This window comes from Oncorhynchus tshawytscha, linkage group LG15 (genome assembly GCF_018296145.1).
Source record: "Oncorhynchus tshawytscha isolate Ot180627B linkage group LG15, Otsh_v2.0, whole genome shotgun sequence".
Lineage (NCBI taxonomy): Eukaryota > Metazoa > Chordata > Actinopteri > Salmoniformes > Salmonidae > Oncorhynchus > Oncorhynchus tshawytscha.
Window position 1 is genome coordinate 35,482,286 of NC_056443.1, and position 19,586 is coordinate 35,501,871.

At 43.4% G+C, this 19,586-nt stretch overlaps 1 protein-coding gene across 4 annotated transcripts in view; it reads right to left on the reverse strand.

Annotated features, from left to right (window-relative positions):
* Window positions 1–875: 875 nt before the first annotated feature.
* LOC112214851 (RNA-binding protein with multiple splicing) overlaps window positions 876–19,586 on the reverse strand; it is a 56,781-nt gene continuing 38,070 nt past the window's right edge. For all 4 annotated transcript variants that reach the window (XM_042298493.1, XM_042298492.1, XM_042298491.1 and 1 more), the window contains 3 exons: window positions 16,793–16,856; window positions 1,663–1,771; window positions 876–954 (listed from right to left, as the gene is read on the reverse strand). In XM_042298493.1, coding sequence (XP_042154427.1) covers window positions 1,735–1,771; window positions 16,793–16,856 — 101 coding nt within the window. In that variant the 3' untranslated portion in view covers window positions 876–954; window positions 1,663–1,734. The remainder of the gene's footprint in view (window positions 955–1,662; window positions 1,772–16,792; window positions 16,857–19,586) is intronic.

A 19,586-nucleotide genomic window follows, 5' to 3' on the forward strand; every position in this document is an offset into this window, starting at 1 on the left:
CACGTTGGGTTAGCTAATCCACGTTGTGTTAGCTAATCCATGTTGTGTTAGCTAATCCACGTTGTGTTAGCTAATCCACGTTGTGTTAGCTAATCCACGGTGTGTTAGCTAATCCACGTTGTGTTAGCTAATCCACGGTGTGTTAGCTAATCCACGTTGTGTTAGCTAATCCACGTTGTGTTAGCTAATCCACGTTGTGTTAGCTAATCCACGGTGTGTTAGCTAATCCACGTTGTGTTAGCTAATCCACGTTGTGTTAGCTAATCCACGTTGTGTTAGCTAATCCACATTGTGTTAGCTAATCCACGGTGTGTTAGCTAATCCACGTTGTGTTAGCTAATCCACGTTGTGTTAGCTAATCCACGTTGTGTTAGCTAATCCACGTTGTGTTAGGTAATCCACGTTGTGTTAGCTAATCCACGGTGTGTTAGCTAATCCACGTTGTGTTAGCTAATCCACGTTGTGTTAGCTAATCCACGGTGTGTTAGCTAATCCACGTTGTGTTAGCTAATCCACGTTGTGTTAGCTAATCCACGGTGTGTTAGCTAATCCATGGTGTGTTAGCTGGAATCAGCCGTTTCCAGCTGCAATAGTCATTTACAACATCAACAATATCTACACTGTATTTGTGATCAATTTGATGTTATTTTAATGGACAAAAAAAAAAGTGCTTTTCTTTCAAAAACAAGGACATTTCTAAGTGACCCCAAACTTTTGAACCGTAGTGTATGTGCTAGCATGGATATTGGAACATAGTCTGTATGTTAGACTATGTCATTCTCATAAGGCATCATAAGGTCTTATGTATTGGGCTGGAACCAAAGTGTCATCAGTCATTCTTGAGTATGTAACAGTATAAAAAGGGGGTTGTAGCAGGGGGTGGGGGTGGGAGGGGGCGATGTGTGATGGCGGCTTGGGTCTGGAATGTCCTGAGGCCCGTGAGGTTGTTGTTGCCTGATAGAACCAGAGAGAGAAAGGTTGGAGGGGGGGAGGGAGAGAAGAGAGTAAGAGAGAGAGAGAGAGAGAGAGAGAGGGAGAAAGAGAGCGGTAGAGAGATAAAGAGAGAGAGAGAGAGAGAGCGAAAGAGAGATATAGGGAGAGAGATACAGAGAGATGTAGGGAGAGATAGAGAGAGATAGAGAGATATAGGGAGAGATAGAGAGAGATCGAGAGAGAGATATAGGGAGAGATAGAGAGAGATTTTAGGGATGAGTTACCATGGTCACAGCACCTAAGCGCACACACACACACACACACGCACGCGCACACACACACACACACACACACACACACACACGCACACACACGAACACACACACACACACACCCTCCCGTTTTCCCCACAAACATCCTGTTCGAGGTTTAAAGCAAAAATTACCCCATCTTAAGCCTTAACTGAAACACACACACAAAGGCTGACACAGTGGCAATATGGCTGCAGGCATTCAACATCATTTCTGCACAATTGTTTGGGAGTGAGATATTCTTTCTGAAAACCTCCACTTGGTTTTCGCAGCTTCTTCCACAAATCTACACTTTCAAATAAAATGTTCTGTCAGATTGGAGCTTGGCGACCAGCAGCTGAAGGTGTGTGTTACACGTTCGACCTGCCTGTCGTGATCGCTGAGCTTGAGTCCACTGAGCGTTTGACCGTGAACTCACCAACGGTCCACTGTGCGGTAAACAAGGTCAGGAATCCTCCTGGTTTGGACATGAGAACCGCCAGCAACACCATCAAGGCCGACCGTGGCCACCATCACACATCATGAACCTGGAGACATAACAAGCTATGGCGTTAAAAGGTACGAAACACTTTATAATGCTATAATGCTATAATGGCTTACATTAATATAATGACTTTTAATACATTTGACAATCTGCTTGAAACAGATTTGAACAATAATGAAATTACATCAGTAATAACTCATATACCATTACCAAGGTAATAGTAATTATAGTATGCTAACTGTTATTATAATCCACAGCAATATAAAAATATATTAATAATAAAAATAATAATGATAATAATAAATAACAATAACTATAATAATAATAATGGTACGTCATTCAGTGAATATGTCCCTAGAGTCACTACAGCGGACTTCCTGCTCCTAACAGAACCCTCCCCCCTCAATTATGGAAGGTCGACCCCTCCACCACAGGCACGCATATGCTCCACAGAAAATAGACGTCACTTGGCAATGATTATGACAGAAGTTTAGGGAGTCCTTCTAAAGAAATCAAACAATCAGAAAAAAACAATATGTCCGTGGAAGAGAGAGGGGCCGCCTGACCTGATCCACTGAGAAGCATATGTAACACAAGGTAACAAGCTCAGGCATGGCTGGCTTGGCAATGCCTGTTGTGTGTTCAACCGGGGATAGGACAATCGATGCACGCTCGGCCAAACTGACCCCATGCATTCTTTAGATTCGTATTCATTCTGGCTGAAGCAACAAAAGTTAAAGATGGCGGGTTTATCATTGAACAAATCTTTGTGGATTACCGAAAGGTTTATTGATTTTGGGTTAATGTTGTTCCCTGACTTAACCTGACACAGGTGTATGTAATGTGGGATAGCCAAACAATCATTACTTCAGATTGAGAGGCCTTGATTTCTCTGAGATTTTCCCGCTGGCAATCTCCTATCTGACAATGTTATCAATGATTTACTTACACAGGCAACTGTTGATGGTAAAAACAATGAACATCTATTGGCCCTAAATGGACTGGAAGAGAATCTACTGGCTCTAAATGGGCTGGAAGAGAATCTATTGGCCCTAAATGGACTGGAAGAGAATCTATTGGCCCTAAATGGACTGGAAGAGAATCTATTGGCTCTAAATGGACTGGAAGAGAATCTACTGGCCCTAAATGGACTGGAAGAGAATATATTGGCTCTAAATAGACTGGAAGAGAATCTACTGGCCCTAAATGAACTGGAAGGGCATGGAAGAGAATCTACTGGCCCTAAATGGACTGGAAGAGAATCTACTGGCCCTAAATGGTCTGGAAGGGCCTGGAAGAGAATCTACTGGCCCTAAATGGACTGGAATAGAATCTACTGGCTCTAAATGGCCTGGAAGAGAATCTACTACTCAAAATGAACACATTCTTTGAGTGTTTGAGTTTCAGAAAAGCACTATAAATATAATTTATGGTATTACTTCAAATGTATAGCACCTGCTTCAGGCAATATGTTGGGCAATTTTTGAGGAATGCAGTAGACAGTATTTCAACTAACATGAGACAAGGTGCAGCCAAAAATCACAAGAACACCAGTAGAGAAATAGGTGCGACTCTCGTCATCTTGTCAGGAAATGATCCTTATTCATTAGGGATGGGCGTACATTGGAATGGGAATACTGCATATCCATGCATTACACCCCTATTCCACCTCTGAATAATCTACTGTGCTTGTAAGTCTAATACCTGTGTTACAGTAACATTAAAATAGGAAGCCAAAGTCTGATATCTGTTTTACAGTACCATTAAAAGAGGAAGCCAAAGTCTGATATCTGTTTTACAGTAACATTAAAAGAGGAAGCCAAAGTCTGATATCTGTTTAACAGTAACATTAAAATAGGAAGCCAACGTCTGATATCTGTTTTACAGTACCATTAAAAGAGGAAGCCAAAGTCTGATATCTGTTTTACAGTAACATTAAAATAGGAAGCCAAAGTCTGATATCTGTTTTACAGTACCATTAAAAGAGGAAGCCAAAGTCTGATATCTGTTTTACAGTAACATTAAAAGGGGAAGCCAAAGTCTGATATCTGTTTTACAGTAACATTAAAAGGGGAAGCCAAAGTCTTATATCTGTTTTACAGTAACATTAAAAGGGGAAGCCAAAGTCTGATATCTGTTTTACAGTAACATTAAAAGGGGAAGCCAAAGTCCCTTAATCCACTGAAAAGCCTGTAGGCTGTAGCCATGTTTCTCACAGACCATACCAGCTAGTAGGACGGGGAGGTGATGACCACAGCTGTTGACATGTATCCTGAACAGAACACACTCCTTTGTATACTGTGTGCATGTGTGTGTGTGTGCGTGTGTGTGTGTGTGTGTGTGTGTGCGTTTGTGTGCCTGTGTGTGCGTGTGTGTGTGTGTATGTGTGTGTGTGTGTGTGTGTGTGTGTGTGCGTGTGTGTGTGTGTGTGCGTGTGTGTGTGTGTATGTGTGTGTGTGTGTGTGTGCGCGTGTGTGTGTGTGTGTGTGTGTGTGAGGGAGATGAGAGGCAGCGAGCGTGCATGTGGACTATACGTAGGTACATGTCTTTGTATTTTTTGGGGATGAGAGTGAGACTGAATGTGTGACAGTGTGTTATAAGGGGGATGAATAAACTTCCTCATTAAAGGGGTCTCAGCTGGGGGTCAGTCCCTCTCTGGTGGGAGTTAGTCAGAAGTTCAACAGGAACTGGGTTTGTCGGGCTATTGGCCAATAAGTCCCCCAGGGCAGGCAGCAAGGCTCCACACACACAAGTACACGCACACCACACACACACGCACACCACACACACACACACACCACACACACACACACACACACATCCACGTATGCACGCACCCGTGCAAACACACACACAAACACTCCCCCATGATGTCTTGTCAGATGGAAAATCTGGATTACCTTTCCCTGCAGTTCACTAAGCATTTGTGTTCAGTATTAGGTTGTCTGTGCGCATAACCATGTGCTTGTGGACAGGAGAAAAAGAAACTGAGATTGCTTTGACATGAAGGCAGCTGAAAAATAACTTCAGACAAAGGAGGAGGAGGAGAATAAAAAACAAAATGCTTCAACACATTAAACTGTTCCGGAACAAAAAGCTCTTAAAAAAAAATTCAAAAAATCAAACAACAAAACTTAACTTACATACAGCGCAGTTAAAGCTAGGAGTTTTCAAAATGTCTGCCGCAGTGACGGGCAGGATGCCAGGTGATTAATAAACCTTGTTACCGGCTGTGACTGAAGGCCTTTCCTGCGTGGAGCACTCTGTCCAGTGTCACGTATCAGCTGTTTACCACCCAGACATGCAGTCTCCCATGGAAACTTACACGTTCTGGTTGCCAACCGCATAAACCTCCCCCTCCGACCGTAAATGTAAGCCACCATGTGGCAAATGTTAGGACGACCACAAGTGGACGACAAGCCTGTAATGACTGTTCAACTCTTAAGAGAGCTCATCCTTTGTTTGGACAATTGCACTGCATTGATAGAGTATGATTGGGCCTCTCCGTCCACAAGGGGTCACACCAAATCCACTGCTGTGTTAAATGTTTTTATTCGGGAGATGTCTTGTGCCTGCAATTCAATACTGTCCACTAGGGGCAACGTGACCTATTACCATCTAGTAGGGAGATGTCTTCAATACCGTCCACTAGGGACAACGTGAGCACCTATTACCATCTAGTAGGGAGATGTCTTCAATACTGTCCACTAGGGACAACGTGACCTATTACCATCTAGTAGGGAGATGTCTTCAATACTGTCCACTAGGGACAACGTGAGCACCTATTACCATCTAGTAGGGAGATGTCTTCAATACTGTCCACTAGTAGGGAGATGTCTTCAATACTGTCCACTAGGGACAACGTGACCTATTACCATCTAGTAGGGAGATGTCTTCAATACTGTCCACTAGGGACAACGTGACCTATTACCATCTAGTAGGGAGATGTCTTCAATACTGTCCACTAGTAGGGAGATGTCTTCAATACTGTCCACTAGGGACAACGTGACCTATTACCATCTAGTAGGGAGATGTCTTCAATACTGTCCACTAGTAGGGAGATGTCTTCAATACTGTCCACTAGGGACAACGTGACCTATTACCATCTAGTAGGGAGATGTCTTCAATACTGTCCACTAGGGACAACATGACCTATTACCATCTAGTAGGGAGATGTCTTCAATAGCGTCCACTAGGGACAACGTGAGCACCTATTACCATCTAGTAGGAGATGTCTTCAATACTGTCCACTAGGGACAACGTGACCTATTACCATCTAGTAGGGAGATGTCTTCAATACTGTCCACTAGTAGGGAGATGTCTTCAATACTGTCCACTAGTAGGGAGATGTCTTCAATACTGTCCACTAGTAGGGAGATGTCTTCAACACTGTCCACTAGTAGGGAGATGTCTTCAATACTGTCCACTAGTAGGGAGATGTCTTCAATACTGTCCACTAGTAGGGAGATGTCTTCAATACTGTCCACTAGTAGGGAGATGTCTTCAACACTGTCCACTAGTAGGGAGATGTCTTCAATACTGTCCACTAGTAGGGAGATGTCTTCAACACTGTCCACTAGGGACAACGTGACCTATTACCATCTAGTAGGGAGATGTCTTCAATACTGTCCACTAGTAGGGAGATGTCTTCAACACTGTCCACTAGTAGGGAGATGTCTTCAATACTGTCCACTAGGGACAACGTGACCTATTACCATCTAGTAGGGAGATGTCTTCAATACTGTCCACTAGGGACAACGTGAGCACCTATTACCATCTAGTAGGGAGATGTCTTCAATACTGTCCACTAGGGACAACGTGAGCACCTATTACCATCTAGTAGGGAGATGTCTTCAATACTGTCCACTAGTAGGGAGATGTCTTCAATACTGTCCACTAGGGATTATTGCATTACTACTTATATGTTATGGACATTTAGAGGTATTATATATTTAACAAGGCAAGTCTGTTTAGAACAAATTCTTATTTACAAAGACAGCCGACCAGGGAACAGTGGGTTAACTGCCTTGTTCAGAACAACAGATGTTTACCTTGAAAGCTCAAGGATTTGACGCCTCTACACTCTAACCACTAGGCTACCTGCCGCCCCTACACTCTAACCACTAGGCTACCTGCCGCCTCTACACTCTAACCACTAGGCTACCTGCCGCCTCTACACTCTAACCACTAGGCTACCTGCCGCCCCTACACTCTAACCACTAGGCTACCTGCCGCCTCTACACTCTAACCACTAGGCTACCTGCCTCCCTACATTGCAGGTGGAAATGTTACAAGTATAACCTTTAATGTACAGTGGTTGACTGGAAAGCACTGATTTAAAAAGATGGGCACTCTTGATCTTATGTACATGCTTATTGTCTTAAAATATCACATACCTAGGTTTATGACCAATTCATTTAGCATAGCGATGCTGGAGAAAGGCACGAGGTCAGTACTAGTCTACCACCGTGAGTTGGCACAGCTGCAGAAAAAGCCACAGCTGAAAAGGGCAAGGATAAACAAAGCCCTTTGAACTTAACTTCATTATCCTTTTCCCAAACGTCACAGGAAATAGATGGCGTTATGTATTATAACGGGGACAAAGCCTACGGGATCTTATGGGATTCTGTCTCAGGATGCCTACACATGTTTAGATGCCAATTGTGGGTATTTTGGGAATGTTTTGGGAGGGTGAGGCATCGTGTGTGCGATTAGTGTGGTGGGTGTTGGGGGTAGTGAGGAAAGTGGGAAATGTGTGTGTTTGTGTGTGTGTGTGTGTGTGTGTGTGTGTGTGTGTGTGTGTGTGTCTGCAGAGGCGTGCGTATGCGTATGTTTGTATACAATCACATACATATCGAGAACTCGGGACTGACTTGTGTCACGTTATCTCTGGATTTTTGCTCAAAATGTAGTTATTGGCATAGCCTTGTTCTGTTCAATGTTCTCTAGCCATATAGTACTCTAAATACCTCAATTCATGTCGTTAAGTTCAAAATAACATTAAGTTCAAATTGCTGACACCATTCAAACCAATGAGGGTTCGGAACTTTAAAGCCAATTATCTCAGAATCCTTTTTGAAGACAGTCCCGAGCTCTCGACTTCCTGTAAGTCATCCTCTTTCAGGAATTACTTTAGATATGTTCATGTCTTTGTACAGTAGATGAGTGCAGTTTCAATAAACGGCCCGAATAATTATGAAACAACCATTGACTCTGATCTCTAAATAGCCCAAATAATCAGGAAACAACCATTGACTCTGACCAATAAACAGACCAAATTAATCAGAAAACAAACAATTCACTCAGATCCTAATCAGTGCGGGATGCAGGGATGTTGTTCTTTGATCAAGGGTTTAATATCCACTGGGGCAGCCTGACTGTAGAAATGAATTCAGCTCCGTTTGATAAAAGGGCACTTACGCCCCTAAAACCCCTCCCTTGTCCACTCCCTTCCTCGCTGCCCCCTCGAGGAATCAGAATCCCCAAAAGGAAAGAAAGATAGACAGATAAGGAGGAAAGAAAAATCTTATTTTACGGTCAGTTTTTTTCTTTGTCCTCGCCCTCCTCTGAAAACAGCCTGTGTGTTTTTAGAGCTGGGAGCAGGGTTAGGGGTACGGCACAATAGAACTAGCACCAATCAACAGTAAGTCTTAACCCCCCCCCATATCTGCGCTTCACCCCTTCCTATCTCTCCCTTTTTCCTTTGGGGGTCTCGGAAACATGTTTCTTCCTGTCCAAGCCTTTGGGAATGGAGGGAGGGGGTCTGGTGACTGTGACTGGCGCAAACACACACACACACACACACACACACACACACACACACACACACACACACACACACACACACACACACACACACACACACACACACACACACACACACTCACAGACACTCACACACACACCACACACACACACACACACACACACACACACACACACACACACACACACACACACACTAGCAGGGAGTGTGGTTTTGTGGCTTCTTTGTATAACAGAGTTGTGCTTGTCTGCCGACAGATGAACATGTACCACAATCGGATCGGTTACTGTTGACTATTCCATGCAGTGATGCAGCTGTCCTGTTTAGAGTTGAGTCATTTCTTCTACAGCCTTTAAACCCACTGCCCTGTCCCTGCAATGTGTTACATTGTAACTATTGTTGTAAACACGACAAAAATAGAATTCTAAATAATCATCAGTAGTGCAAAGGGATCCACTGACCACAGGGAAAGTAACGGGATGCCTTCAACATGTTGACTGTACAACTATCTGGAGGTTATGCCTGGATACCTTCAACATGTTGACTGTACAACTATCTAGAGGTTATGCCTGGATACTTTCAACATGTTGACTGTACAACTATCTGGAGGTTATGCCTGGATACCTTCAACATGTTGACTGTACAACTATCTAGAGGTTATAACGGGATACCTTCAACATGTTGACTGTACAACTATCTAGAGGTTATGCCTGGATACCTTCAACATGTTGACTGTACAACTATCTAGAGGTTATAACGGGATACCTTCAACATGTTGACTGTACAACTATCTGGAGGTTATGCCTGGATACCTTCAACATGTTGACTGTACAACTATCTAGAGGTTATGCATGGATAACTTCAACATGTTGACTGTACAACTATCTAGAGGTTATGCCTGGATACCTTCAACATGTTGACTGTACAACTATCTAGAGGTTATAACGGGATACCTTCAACATGTTGACAGTATAACTATCTAGAGGTTATAACAGGATACCTTCAACATGTTGACAGTATAACTATCTAGAGGTTATAACGGGATACCTTCAACATGTTGACTGTACAACTATCTAGAGGTTATAACGGGATACCTTCAACATGTTGACTGTACAACTATCTAGAGGTTATAACGGGATACCTTCAACATGTTGACAGTATAACTATCTAGAGGTTATGTCTGGATACCTTCAACATGTTGCGGGTACAACTATCTAGAGGTTATGCCTGGATACCTTCAACATGTTGACTGTATAACTATCTAAATGTTAAAACTGTATATGTCAGTAGTAGGCTATAACACAGCAAACGTTATCGATCGAGTTAGTATCATTAAATCTTGTGCAATATCAAGTGTGACATTACAACAGTACAGAATGCTATCTGTAATGATGGAAGACTATGGTAGGTACCCTGAATACAGGAAGAGTATGGTAGGTACCCTGAATACAGGAAGACTATGGTAGGTACCCCGAATACAGGAAGAGTATGGTAGGTACCCTGAATACAGGAAGAGTATGGTAGGTACCCTGAATACAGGAAGAGTATGGTAGGTACCCTGAATACAGGAAGAGTATGGTAGGTACCCTGAATACAGGAAGAGTATGGTAGGTACCCTGAATACAGGAAGAGTATGGTAGGTACCCTGAATACAGGAAGAGTATGGTAGGTACCCCGAATACAGGAAGACTATGGTAGGTACCCCGAATACAGGAAGAGTATGGTAGGTACCCTGAATACAGGAAGAGTATGAATACAGGAAGAGTATGGTAGGTACCCCGAATACAGGAAGAGTATGGTAGGTACCCCCTGAATACAGGAAGAGTATGGTAGGTACCCCGAATACAGGAAGAGTACAGGAAGAGTATGGTAGGTACCCCGAATACAGGAAGAGTATGGTAGGTACCCCGAATACAGGAAGAGTATGGTAGGTACCCCGAATACAGGAAGAGTATGGTAGGTATACAGGAAGAGTATGGTAGGTACCCTGAATACAGGAAGAGTATGGTAGGTACCCCGAATACAGGAAGAGTATGGTAGGTACCCTGAATACAGGAAGAGTATGGTAGGTACCCTGAATACAGGATGTATGGTAGGTACCCTGAATACAGAATGTATGGTAGGTACCCCGAATACAGGAAGAGTATGGCAGGTACCCTGAATACAGGATGTATGGTAGGTACCCTGAATACAGGAAGAGTATGGTAGGTACCCTGAATACAGGAAGAGTATGGTAGGTACCCTGAATACAGGAAGAGTATGGTAGGTACCCCGAATACAGGAAGAGTATGGTAGGTACCCCGAATACAGGAAGAGTATGGTAGGTACCCTGAATACAGTATGTATGGTAGGTACCCTGAATACAGGAAGAGTATGGTAGGTACCCCGAATACAGGAAGAGTATGGCAGGTACCCTGAATACAGTATGTATGGTAGGTACCCCAAATACAGGAAGAGTGGAAGCCATGTATCTCAGTGTCATCTCCCTCCAGCACGCAGTCAGTATTAAAGACCCAGTAGAGTCAAAAATGTTATTTCCCTGAGTTTTATCTATATTTCCACACTATGAGATTGGAATAATACTGTGAAATGTATAATAATGCCATTTTGGTCTAAGAGCTGTTTGAAAAGACCAAATTAAATTTCAGCTTGTTTTGGTGGGATGGAGTTTTGACCTGCTTGGTGACATAAATGAGTTAATAGACCAATAAGAAAGGGAATTCCAAACCTATCTGCCAAAAGCAGCTAGTTTACAGTTTTTATCTCCCCACGGTTCTATGTAAATTATTGCTTAAGTAATTGCTCTTTGCGAATAAATTTGTTTTTGTTTATTTTTACCATTTCAATTGAAAACAATTAAAGGTACAATAAGTCAGGTACTTAATTGTTACCCAGAAATGATTTGATATTGAGATCAAAATTACTGCATTGGACCTTTAACACATAGCCCCCAGAGATGATTCTTCATTCTGTTTGAGTCATTGCCTTTGATGTTTCATATCTAAGAAAAAAATGCATGACATCAATTGAGAGACTGGCTTACTGGGCTATGACCTGGGTGGAAAAAAATAAATGAAAATATATTTTAGTGCCTTCTACCAGGAAGTGAGTGCCCATCGGGTGAATCTGGGTGCAAAGAGGACATTACGAGGTATTTTATGTTGTCATGGTCAGGTTGTTTACAGGTGGTATAGGCTAAATAAATTGTTGTTCATGAGCCTTAGTTCCAATGAGACTGTCATACAACTTACTACTTACATACTACTAAATACTACCTACCCCGTGAAAGTTGACTGTGTGTGTTATTCCTATGAATGTGTACAGTATGTTGTGTCCTAGCATTTTCTGAAGCATTTTCAATTACAATACCCATAAGTCATGAGACCAGATAATAATTAATAAATAATTATAAATGTGTGTGTGTGTGTGTGTGTGCGCGTGTGTGTACCAGTGTTGTGTTCAAGTCCACCTAAAGCGAGACCAATTCACGACCAAGACAGGTGCAAATCAAGTCCGAGTCAAGAACAAGGCCAGACAGGGGGCGAGACTGAGTAAAGAACAAGACTAGCCAGGGGTCGAGACCGAGTCAAGAACAAGACCAGACAGGGGGCGAGACCGAGTCAAGAACAAGACCAGACAGGGGGCGAGACCGAGTCAAGAACAAGGCCAGACAGGGGGGCGAGACTGAGTAAAGAACAAGACCAGACAGGGGGCGAGACCGAGTCAAGAACAAGACCAGACAGGAGGCGAGACCGAGTCAAGAACAAGACCAGACAGGAGGCAAGAGACCGAGTCAAGAACAAGACCAGACAGATGGCGAGACCCAGAGGGGTCAAGAACAAGACCAGACAGGGGGCGACCGACCAAGACCAGTCAAGAACAAGACCAGCCAGGGGTCGAGACCGAGTCAAGAACAAGACCAGACAGATGGCGAGACCGAGTCAAGAACAAGACCAGACAGGGGGCGAGACCGAGACCCAGAGGAGGTCAAGAACAAGACCAGCCAGGGGTCGAGACCGAGTCAAGAACAAGGCCAGACAGGGGGTGAGACCGAGTCCAGAACAAGACCAGACAGGGGGTCAAGAACAAGACCAGCCAGGGGTCAAGAACAAGACCAGACAAGGGGGGGCGAGACCGAGTCAAGAACAAGGCCAGACAGGAGGTGAGACCGAGTCAAGAACAAGGCCAGACAGGAGGTGAGACCGAGTCAAGAACAAGAACAGACAAGGGGTGAGACCGAGTCAAGAACAAGACCAGACAGGGGGTGAGACCGAGGCAAATAGAGACACTCTATACATTATTAGTAACCCAAACACAGTGGAGAACAATGACGGCCTTCTACGCCTTCAGAGAAAGGCTAAAGATTTATAAAATAATAATTGTAATTATAATTATATTATTATTTTCAATTATGCTCTGATTTAATATCTTCAGGTTTTGTTGGAAATTAATGGATTAACACTGAAGAGAGAGAAAAAAAAGATCCAATCAGGATTTTTCTTTGGTGGTCTCTGGGGAGATGAATCAAGCTAGCTAAGTCAGCCATTGGCTAGGCCATCAGAAGCTAGATTGAAGGCATCTGCCATTCAACTGTTTTAGGGCAACATTTTGGAGTGACAGTGGAATCAACCAATCACATTCTGACTTGTAATGGGTGGGACCATTTTTACAAAAAAATCATGGAAACTTCTACCTTCTCAAAGGCCAACAGATCACTACGCAATAGCGACCAGAAGCTATCTTTTGTTGTCGGCTAGTTTGCAGCATCTGCAGCACATGTTATCAAAGAGGATGTTGTTGCTAATTTGTTCACTTCTCCCTTTTCAAGAATAACTTTCAACAAGAAGTTAAGTTTCAAATGATTATCATCTGGTGAATGGAACTGTGTTCTTTTTATTGCAGCAAGCTTGTTGTTGTTGTTAGCCATCTCTTTGAAAAATAACTTGTGTGAAACATTGTTGCATTTAAACTTCAGGTCACCGGTTACTTTGTGTGCTTAACATGAAATGTTTTTTTGCAACGGGAAGTAATAGTTTCAATATGGTCCATTTCGATTGGGAAATGATTAGCCTAATGGTTGTGTGTTTTGTTTTCTTGTGTTTGAGACCGACTGGGCTTATTATGCCAAAGTGAGTGGACTGCTTATCTATTATATCATGCTGTGTGTGATTGCTGTCTTTCCATCGGTCCTATGCACTGGTCCCTGGAGAAGTGGGTATACCCTAATTTTGCCAAAAAGTTCCCAAACAGCCCACCCAGTGAAGGAAGAATGCGTGGAAGTTTTCCTGTATATTTTTCAGATTTATAGCGGGTGGGCATGGGTCCACCTAGGCCCACTCATGCCTACGCCCCTGATGAGAACAGCGCATGATGACTGAATTGCGCATCACAAATAGCCTACTTTTTCAATGCCTGTTTTGCATAGCCATTGTTGCCTTAGTTAGCGTTTACAGCTAGATATAATAAACTGAAACATATTTCCTACCCTACCGGCTACCGATGTCATTCTTCTGTGAGCTGCTCCATGCCAGCAGGGTGGGTGGCAGGGTAGCCTAGTGGTTAGAGTGTAGAGGTGGCAGGGTAGCCTAGTGGTTAGAGTGTAGAGGTGGCAGGGTAGCCTAGTGGTTAGAGTGTAGAGGTGGCAGGGTAGCCTAGTGGTTAGAGTGTAGAGGTGGCAGGGTAGCCTAGTGGTTAGAGTGTAGAGGTGGCAGGGTAGCCTAGTGGTTAGAGTGTAGAGGTGGCAGGGTAGCCTAGTGGTTAGAGTGTAGAGGTGGCAGGGCAGCCTAGTGGTTAGAGTGTAGAGGTGGCAGGGTAGCCTAGTGGTTAGAGTGTAGAGGTGGCAGGGTAGCCTAGTGGTTAGAGTGTAGAGGTGGCAGGGTAGCCTAGTGGTTAGAGTGTAGAGGTGGCAGGGTAGCCTAGTGGTTAGAGTGTAGAGGTGGCAGGGTAGCCTAGTGGTTAGAGTGTAGAGGTGGCAGGGTAGCCTAGTGGTTAGAGTGTAGAGGTGGCAGGGTAGCCTAGTGGTTAGAGTGTAGAGGTGGCAGGGTAGCCTAGTGGTTAGAGCATTGGACTAGTAACGGAAGGTTGCAAGTTCAAATCCCCGAGCTGACAAAGTACAAATCTGTTGTTCTGCCCCTGAACAGGCAGTTAACCCACTGTTCCTAGGCTGTCATTGAAAAAAAGAATTTGTTCTTAACTGACTTGCCTAGTTAAATAAAGGTTAAGTTTAAAATAAAAACAGTTGAGTGCTGCATACTCTTGCTGCCTGCAGATGATGTTCCTCTGAAACTAGGCTATGTGTACGACGTGCATATTTCACCTGCTTTGCGATTGCGTAGGCTAATTTGTACACGATTTCTCTGTTGCACTACATAATTGATAAGTCGTACACATCCACTATACTGCTTTGATATGCATCAGTAAGGATTAAGAAGTGAGTTCCCACTTAAATTAAAGGGTTTTATACCTGTGTATTCCTTCCACTACACCACCACATTGTGTTTTACAAAAAGTGCACTCCTACATGAGTGCCCTGGAATTACGGTTGCTGTCCTTTCAGAATCCCTAGCCAGTCAAACACTGAAAACCTACACTTCAGGTCAAAGGTTTTTAGAACACCTACTCATTCAAAGGTTTTTAGAACACCTACTCATTCAAAGGTTTTTCTTTATTTTTACATTTTTTTTTTTTTTACAAATCAAATCGAAGTTTATTTGTCACGTGCGCCGAATACAACAGTGAAATTCTTACTTACAGGCTCTAACCAATAGTTGTAGAATAATAGTGAAGACATCAAAACTATGACATAACACATATGGAATCAAGTGTTAAACAAATCAAAATATATTTTATATTTCAGATTCTTCAAATAGCCACCGTTTGCCTTGATGACAGCATTGCGCACTCTTGGCTTTCTCTCAACCAACAGTCTTGGAGGAGTTCCCACAACTGCTGACCACTTGTTGGCTGCTTTTCCTTCACTCTGCGGTCCAACTTATTTGGTTGAGGTCAAGTGATTGTGGAGGCCAGGTAATCTGATACAGCGCTCCATCACTCTCCTTCTTGGTAAAATAGCCCTGACACAGCCTGGAGGTGTGTTGGGTCATTATCCTATTGAAAAACAAATGATAGTCCCACTAAGCCCAAACCAGATGGGATGGCGTATCGCAGAATGCTGTGGTTGACATGCTGGGTAAGTGTGCCTTGAATTCTTGGGCTGCAATTTCTGAGGCTGGTAACTCTTATGAACTTATCCTCTGCAGCAGAGGTAACTCTCAGTCTTCCATTCCTGTGGCGGTCCTCATAAGAGCCAGTTTCATCATATCTATATCATATATGTGGCAGGGTAGCAGGGTAGCCTAGTGGTTAGAGCGTTGTAGTAAGCAAAAGATTGCAAGTTCAAATCCCTGAGCTGACAAGGTACAAATCTGTCGTTCTGCCCCTGAACAGGCAGTTAACCTACTGTTCCTAGGCCGTCATTGAAAATAAGAATTTGTTCTTAACTTTCCTAGTTAAATAAAGGTTTAAAATAAATATTGCTTGATGGTTTTTGCGACTGCACATGAAGAAACTTTCAAAGTTCTTGACATTTTTCGTATTGACCTTCATGTCTTCAAGTAATGATGGACTGTCATTTCTCTTTGCTTATTTGAGCTGTTCTTTCCATAATAAGATGGATTTGTTATTTTACCAAATAAGGCTATCTTCTATATACCCCCCTACCCTGTCACAACACAACTGATTTGCTCAAATGCTAATCAGCTGTGAAGGAAAGAAATTCCACAAATTAACTTTTAAGAAGGCACACCTGTTGATTGAAATGCATTCCAGGTAACTACCTCATGAAGCTGATTGAGATGGTTTGAAATAAGTCGGACCGCAGAGTGAAGGAAAAGCAGTCAACAAGGGCTTGGCATTTGTGGAAACTCCTTCAAGACTGTTGAAAAAGCATTCCAGGTGAAGCTGGTTGAGAGAATGCCAAGAATATACAAAGCTATCATCAAGGCAAAGGGTGGCTATTTGAAGAATCTCAAATCTCAAATATATTTAGATTTGTTTAACATTTTTTGGCTACTACATGATTCCATATGTATTATTTCATAGTTTTGATGTCTTCACTATCATTCTACAATGTAGAAAAAAGTACAAATAAAGAAAAACCCTTGAATGAGTAGGTGTTCTAAAACTTTTGACCAGTAGTGTAGGTCATGCACGTCTGTGTGTGTGTGTGTGTGTGTGTGTGTGTGTGTGTGTGTGTGTGTGTGTGTGTGTGTGTGTGTGTGTGTGTCACGTTACACATACCTCAACAGAACTGCCTGGACTTCCATCCCTGGGGAGTTCCATCTGCAGGAGGGAGCCAGCGAATCTGAATAAAAGGCACACCAGCAACATGATTCACTTCAAAGGAGTCCACTCGCTCATATTCAGAACACCAGGCATTCAGTTAAAAACTCTAAGATTAATTTTAAAAGAGTCGACTCACTCCTTTTCAAGTCAATTCCCTTAAATTCATTACACAAGATATTCAGTCAATCTTCTAAGATAAATTTTAACAGAGTTGACTCAGAATCCATACTTCAGGTCATAAGAATCGATTCAGTTAACCAGTGTCAACCTGCTGAGATTCAGATGACGAGTCAACTCATTTGAAACCAGAATCGACTCATTCAGAATCACCCGATTCATAGCCTAATGAATACATGCACTTCTCGCCCCTTAGTGAAAACACAGAGGCCTATATTGCGAGTGAGTGTATGTTCTGTATGTGTGTGTGTGTGTGTGTGTGTGTGTGTGTGTGTTTTATTTATTTTATTTCACCTTTATTTAAAAGCGGTTAAGCTAGTTGAGAACAAGTTCTCATTTACAACTGTGACCTGGCCAAGATAAAGCAAAGCAGTGAGACACAAACAACAACACAGAGTTACACATGGAATAAACAAGTGTAGTGAAAAACACAATAGAAAAAAAGAGAAAGTCTATATACAGTGTGTGCAAATGGAGTGAGGAGGTAAGGCAATGAATAGGCCATGGTAGCAAAGTAATTAAAATTTAGCAGATTAATACTGGGGTGATTGATGAGCAGATGATGATTTGCAAGTAGTCACACTGGTGTGCAAAAGAGCTGTTGATAGTTGATGTTTAAAGTTAGTGAGGGAAAAATAAGTCTCCAGCTTAAGCGATGTTTACAATTTGTTCCAGTCAATGTCAGCAGAGAACTGGAAGGAAAGGAGGTGTTGGCTTTGGTGATGACCAGTGAGATATACCTGCTGGAGCCCATATTACGGGTAGGCATTGTTAATGTGACCAGTGAGCTGAGATAAGGCGGAGCTTTACCTAGCATAGACTTGTAGATGCCCTGGAGCCAGCGGGTCTGGCGACGAGTATGTAGCGAGGGCCAGCCGACTAGAGCATACAGGTCGTATAAGGGGCTGTGGTAACAAAACGGAATAGGAAGCCGATTCCAGATTTGATTTTGGATTGGAGATGTTTGATTTGAGTCTGGAAGGAGAGTTTACAGTCTAGCCAGACACCTAGGTATTTGTAGTTGTCCATGTATTCTGGGTCAGAACTGTCCAGAGTAGTGATGCTAGTCGGGCGGGTGCGAGCAGGGAATGGTTGAAAGCATGCATTTGGTTTTACTAGCGTTTAAGAGCAGTTGAAGGCTGCACTTAAACGTGTTGTATGGCATTGAAGCTCATTTGGAGGCTAGTTAACACAGTGTCCAAAGAAGGGCCAGATGTATACAGAATGGTGTTGTCTGCGTTGAGGTGGATCAGGGAATCACCCGCAGCAAGAGCGACATCGTTGATATATACAGAGAAAAGTCGGCCCGAGAATTGAACCCTGTGGTACCCCCATATAGACTGCCAGAGGTCCGGACAACAGGCCCTCCGATTTCACACATTGAACTCTGTCTGCGAAGTAGATGGTGAACCCGGCGAGGCAGTCATTTGAGAAACCAAGGCTGTTGAGTCTGCCGATAAGAATACGGTGATTGACAGAGTCGAAAGCCTTTGCCAGGTCGATGAAGACGGCTGCACAGTACTGTTTTTTATCGATGGCGGTTATGATATCGTTTAGTACCTTGAGCGTGGCTGAGGTGCACTCATGACCAGATAGGAAAACCGGATTGTACAGCAGAGAAGGTATGGTGGGACTTGAAATGGTAAGTGATCTGTTTATTAACATGGCTTTCGAAGACTTTAGAAAGATGGATGGATGGATATAGGTCTATAACAATTTGGGTCTAGAGTGTCATCCCTTTGAAGAGGGGGATGACCGTGGCAGCTTTCCAATCTTTAGGGATCTCGGACGATACGAAAGAGAGGTTGAACAGACTGGTAATAGGGGTTGCCACAGTGGCGGCGGATAATTTTAGAAGATGAGGGTCCAGATTGTCTAGCCCAGCTGATTTGTACGGGTCCAGGTTTTGCAGCACTTTCAGAACATCTGCTATCTGAATTTGGGTGAAGGAGAAGCTGGGGAGGCTCGGGCAAGTAGCTGCGGAGGGTGCGGAGCTGTTGGCCGGGGTTCGGGGTAGCCAGCAGGAAAGCATGGCCAGCCGTAGAGAAATGCTTATTGAAATTGTTGATTATCATGGATTTATCGTTGGTGACCGTGTTACCTAGGCATCAGTGCAGTGGGCAGCTGGGAGGAGGTGCTCTTGTTCTCCATGGACTTTACTGTCCCAAAACTCTTTGGAGTTAGAGCTACAGGATGCACATTTCTGTTTGAAAAAGCTAGCCTTTGCTTGCCTGACTGACTGTTTGTATTGGTTCCCGACTTCCCTGAGCAGTTGCATATCACGGGGACTATTCGATGCTATTGCAGTCCGCCACTGGATGTTTTTGTGCTGGTCAAGGGCAGTCAGGTCTGGAGTGAACCAAGGGCTATATCTGTTCTTAGTTCTACATTTTTTTTAAGGGGCATGCTTATTTCAGATGGTGAGGAAATTACTTTTAAAGAATGACCAGGCATCCACGACTGACGGGATGAGGTCAATATCCTTCCAGGATACCCGGGCCAGGTTGATTAGAAAGGCCTGCTCGCAGGACTGTTTTATGGAGCGTTTGACCGCGGACCCATAGTGGATGCA